The 273-nt window shown below is 40.7% G+C and overlaps 1 protein-coding gene across 1 annotated transcript in view; it reads right to left on the bottom strand.

Annotated features, from left to right (window-relative positions):
* Positions 1-273, bottom strand: part of LOC119589200 (WSC domain-containing protein 1-like) — a gene marked incomplete at its 5' end in the record, with an annotated part of 57,302 nt that overhangs the window by 9,413 nt on the left and 47,616 nt on the right. Inside the window, 1 exon segment of the mRNA XM_037937799.1 lies at positions 21-91. Coding sequence (XP_037793727.1) covers positions 21-91 — 71 coding nt within the window.

The raw sequence follows: 273 nt of genomic DNA, 5'->3' as shown, positions 1-273 counted from the left end.
GCCACACATAAAACGGTCACCTTTTGAAGCCAGCTGGGGGTCGTTGTAGACAGAGCCGGTGAAGAGGCCGGTCGTGCTCTGGATCAGATACCTGCCGACGTGTAGGGAAGTTTAGGCACGAGGAATTCTGTTTTTTAAGGTTGGTCATATAGTCGTGAGATTTATTTGCTAGAGGGAAAAGTTTAAATCTTTGTAACTGATAGATTTCTAAATAAATTCTATACTAGCTCATGTGCATACAAGTTTATATATGAATAAACACACGAACTATTA

The sequence above is a fragment of the Penaeus monodon genome, chromosome 25 (assembly GCF_015228065.2).
Source record: "Penaeus monodon isolate SGIC_2016 chromosome 25, NSTDA_Pmon_1, whole genome shotgun sequence".
Lineage (NCBI taxonomy): Eukaryota > Metazoa > Arthropoda > Malacostraca > Decapoda > Penaeidae > Penaeus > Penaeus monodon.
This window is presented reverse-complemented; position numbering and strand designations above follow the sequence as displayed.